The sequence below is a fragment of the Sus scrofa genome, chromosome 3 (genome assembly GCF_054392235.1).
Source record: "Sus scrofa isolate SSC_HxYL_T2T_F1_AM1 chromosome 3, Sscrofa_HxYL_maternal_Yorkshire_Landrace_v2.0, whole genome shotgun sequence".
NCBI classification, from domain to species: domain Eukaryota; kingdom Metazoa; phylum Chordata; class Mammalia; order Artiodactyla; family Suidae; genus Sus; species Sus scrofa.
The window spans coordinates 17329845-17333998 of NC_139385.1; the positions used below are offsets into that span (position 1 = coordinate 17329845).

Here is a 4154-nt window from a genome sequence, read left to right on the forward strand (position 1 = left end):
GATGGACCCAGGCTTGGAGAATTCGTTTTATTCCAGGGCTTAGCCAGGTACAGCATTGCTGGGGCGTCGTCAGGCAGGGGTCTAACAATATTTCAGGAACTGATATGGGTTAGAGGGGTGGGAAGCTGTGAAAATACACAGATTTCCTCAGCCTTTAGGGAAGAGAATTAAAAAAGAAATGCATAAAGGTAATAAATGGTTTAAAATGATGGGTCTGTAACCCCCAAGGCAGAACTAAGGTGGTGGGAGGAGCCAGAAAGTATCTTCACTCTGAATCCAAACCTGAGGATCACGCCTGGACATCAGCACGAGGCCTGTGGAACGTCTACCCACTTCCTGCTTGAAAAGTCAGAAACCGGGAGCTCCCGCTGTGGTGCAACAGGATTGGCACCCTCTTGGGAGCGCTGGGATACAGGTTCGATCCCCAGCCAGGCACAGTGGGTTAGGGATCCGATCTGGCATTGCTGCAGCTGTGGCTTAGGTCACGACTGCGGCTTGGATCTGATCTCTGGCCTGGGAAATCCGCATGCTGCTGGGCAGCCAAAAAAGAAGAAAAAAAAAAAAAAAATCGAAAAGTGAGACATCAGGCCTGGGTTGAGAGTGAAGAAGACACACCTGCCTGAGAACTAGACATCAGGACACAGACCCAAGGCTTGTGGATTAAAATGAGAGCTCTAGGATGGGCAGTCTGGCACCAGGCCCCTCCTGCAGCTCTAGAATGCGTCCCCACCCAGGATCTGAGGGCCCTGGACCCGGATGGCTGGGCCACGCCAGGCTCCGGGCCCCAGCCCTACTGTCATTGGGTGGAGTCTTCCCCGGCCTGCACCCAGCGGATAGTGCGGGCCCGGCTCTCCTCCCAGGAGAACAGGGGCTCATAGCCAAAGTGGCGTAGAGCCTTGTCTGTGCTGACAGTGAAGGTGGTGTTGGCCACGGCCAGCGTGTAGGGGTTGAGCAGGGGCGCATAGAGCAGCAGCGGCCGCAGCAGCCACTGCAGCAGGGCATTGAGGGTGGCCAGAAACAGCAACAGCCAGTAAGGCAGCAGCGGGCGGCTGCCCACCAGCCGCAGTCCGCAGGGGCCCAAGAACTCCATGTTGAAGTCCTCGTAGCTCTTGTAGGGTGAGTTGTCATAGCAGAAGTACACCTGGCCACCCATCAGTGGCGCTCGGTGCTCTAGCTCCCGGGCCACCAGCACGTGCATCCAGGCCACGTTACCTGCGGGGACAGGGCCGAGGGGAGAAGGGGGGGAAGTGGCCCTCAGTGCCCTTGTGACCAGGTCCATGCTGGTCTCTCCCCGGCCAGTGCTGGCCAAGCTGCCCCCTCTTTGGGCCCTTGTGGATGCTGCCCTCATAGCAACAGCTGTGCTGAAGGCTGCTTCCCTCCAGGCCCTGTAGCCGTTTGCCCTTGAGGGCCAGCCTGAATGGAGGCTATTTTTTCTGCTGATGGTCCTGGAACGATGCTGCTCCCATAACTCCAACCCTTTCCTCACTCAGCCTGTGACACGTTTTGAGGCCGTCCTTCTCGCCTTGCATGGCCCTTGTCTGCTCTGGCCCAGGTATAGACCGTCCTCTCTTAGCCAGAGTACACAACCATCCCCGACCCCAGAACCACGTGGATCCCAGAGCCCTGTTAGCCTCCCCCCGCCGCCTAGCCCAGCCTCACCCACGTAGACCCGGCCATGCTCCACAGAGGCCGGGATGGCCCGTAAGAGCCGACCCCCCAGGCGCAGGCCCTGGTGGTAGAAGTCCTTCATGATCTGGTGGCCTTCACCATAGATGCCAGTGGGACGCAGGGCACACGTCACTAGGGGCAGCCCCCCGCGGACCTGGGGGCAAAAGGCAGGCACTGCTAAGACCTAGGACACCCCGCCCCTAGGGCCTGCCCTCTGCCCTGGCCTCCAAAAGCTGGAGATGGAGGGGAGGTGCCCAGGGCAGGATGCAAAGGCGCCTGCAGGCCCTGGCTCTGCCTCTGCCCGGCAGCTCTTTCCACCCCCGCTCTGGCTCCCACATCTCATCCGCTGTCTTACCTTCCTTCCGTTGGCTTCGAGGACCAGCCGCTCAGCCAGGGCCTTGCTGCGAGGATACGGATGTCTGTGTGCTGCCTCGTATGGGGTATTCTCATTGCCCCTAGTGGGGGGAGAGGGAAAATTCTTAATGCTGGGGAGAGAGGGGGGCCTTGAAGGACTGAGGGGAACCTCAGCTCACCTGTAGAAGGGCTGGCCCTTGATGTTGGGCCCCACAACTTCCATGCTGCTTGTGTAGACCAGGAAGCGTGTTCCATTCTGCACACAAGCCTCGATCACATTCTGTGTGCCTGGGGTAGGGGGGGACGTCTAAACCAAAGCTTCCTCCCCCTCTGCATCTTTCCGCTCCCCATCCCAAAGCTGGAGGAGGACCCGAGTCTTCCAGCTCCAGGCCCAGGGCGAACCACGGCAGGTCAGTGAGGGCCAGCCCGCCATGATGGGCAGGAGTGTCCACAGGACAGATTGTCACAGGAGAATTACAGAGGTCAAGGTCAAAGAGGGGGCAGGGAACAAACAGCCAAGTTCAGGCCATGCGCCAGGGAGGATTGCGTGTGTGATCAGAGTAGGTGGAGAGCCGCTCACCCTGCACGTTGACCTCATGGATGGTCTCCGGACTGGCTCTCCCGAACACATCCACCAGCCCAGCTGTGTGGATGACCACGTGGGCTCCGGCCACAGCCGCTGCCACCTCATGGGCCTGGGTCACGTCCCCCTGGATGGCAGTCACCTGCACGGGCCCTGGGGATGGGTAGGAGCAGCCAGAGGCAATGTCAGAGCTGAGGCCACAGGCCAGCTGCTGGGTTTGGCCCACACCCTTGGAAGCCACATATTCCCAATGTGACTCATTCATCCCATCCGTCCACACTGGAAAACATAGGAGACATCATCTTTTCCACCCCAAGGAAGGAAGTCCACATCCTCTCCCCCCGTCCCCACTCTGTCCCCACCACAGTCACCTGTCTCCAGTTCCTCCAGCCAGGGGCCCAGGTGTAGGTCGAAGACGCGCAGCTCACAGAGCCGGGGTTCCTGCTGCAGCAGCATGCGGACCACATGTTCCCCCAGGAAGCCACAGCCACCTGTGACCAGGTACACCAGCTTCTGGGCCTGAGCAGAATCTGCCATGCCCTGCTGGGGAAAGACACCCTGGCTCACCTGGGTTGCCTGCTGCCACCTGCCCCGGCACCTACAGCCCACCTGTTACTCCTAGAAGAGGCCTCTGGCTTAGTGGACAGCAACAGTGACCCGGGGCCCAGAGCCGTTTCCAGAGGCTGCAGCCGTGGGAGCCGCAGCCAGGTTACCTGTCCCAACCCTGCCAGCCGCACTTACCAAGATGAGGGGAAGGCTTGGCGTGCAGGGAGGGCTCAGGGTTTGAGGCGGAGGAGGAGGTCCCGAGACAGAAAAGGAAAGGCAGTTGGCAGGGAGCCGGGGCGGCAGGGAGAGGAAGGTGGGAAGGGCCGGGATGGGGGGAAGGGACCCCAGGCCCTGGCATCACTGCTGCCTACCTGCTGCCAAGGTCCCAGGACACCCAAACTGGCCACCGGGAGGCCGTCTTCGTCCCCCAGGCCAGCGGGCCCGTGACACAGTCCCCTTCCGCTTGCTCCTCCTCCCTCCTGGCCCATTCCAGGAACAGAGACCAGCCCAGCCTCCACCTCTCCGCCCACCTTACTCTTGCCACAGGGCACCCTCTGGTGGCCACTCCACGCTGCACTGGCATCTGCTTCCAGCAGAGAACTTGAGGAAAGGGAATGGGGAAGCTGGAACCTGCTGGGTGGGCGAGGTAAAGGGAGCAGGCAGGGTGACCTCGCTCCCAGGGCATGATGTCAGTCTTTCCCTCCTGCTGGATTTCCCAGGAGGCCAGAAGCCCAGCAGCAGCTGTGGTTCTGGGAAGGGAAGGGAGGCCTGACCTTGGCCCTGCCCTGGCCGGCCTTGGCGGGGGATTTCTGGATGGCTGTTCCAGCCTAGCAGGTGGCCCAGAGTGATGGTGGCTGAGTCTGCAGGTCCTGGCTCTTGCCCGAAAGGCCCTCTCCCCACCCCAAGCTTCAGGCCACCTGTTTCCCCCTCTCTTCACTTGCCCCACCCTCTGTCCTCAGCCCCCATCCCACCCTACTCTTTCCCAAAGATACTGACCAAGCAC

At 60.8% G+C, this 4154-nt stretch overlaps 1 protein-coding gene across 3 annotated transcripts; it reads right to left on the minus strand.

The window, feature by feature from the left end:
• Positions 1–13: 13 nt before the first annotated feature.
• On the minus strand, positions 14–3789 carry HSD3B7 (hydroxy-delta-5-steroid dehydrogenase, 3 beta- and steroid delta-isomerase 7). 3 transcript variants are annotated; one of them, XM_085016944.1, is made up of 7 exons: positions 3682–3789; positions 2977–3145; positions 2603–2758; positions 2202–2310; positions 2024–2123; positions 1660–1822; positions 14–1212 (listed from the first exon to the last, which is right to left on the minus strand). In XM_085016944.1, exons 2-7 carry the CDS (start codon positions 3140–3142, stop codon positions 797–799), a joined length of 1110 nt encoding a protein of 369 aa, XP_084873070.1. In that variant the 5' UTR covers positions 3143–3145; positions 3682–3789; the 3' UTR covers positions 14–796. The 3 variants fall into 3 exon arrangements, with proteins under 3 accessions (XP_084873070.1, XP_003124535.3, XP_005655142.2); XM_003124487.5 differs by lacking the exon at positions 3682–3789 and adding an exon at positions 3523–3612; XM_005655085.4 differs by lacking the exon at positions 3682–3789 and adding an exon at positions 3523–3612 and having other exon boundaries at positions 2977–3148.
• Between the last annotated feature and the right edge of the window lie 365 nt (positions 3790–4154).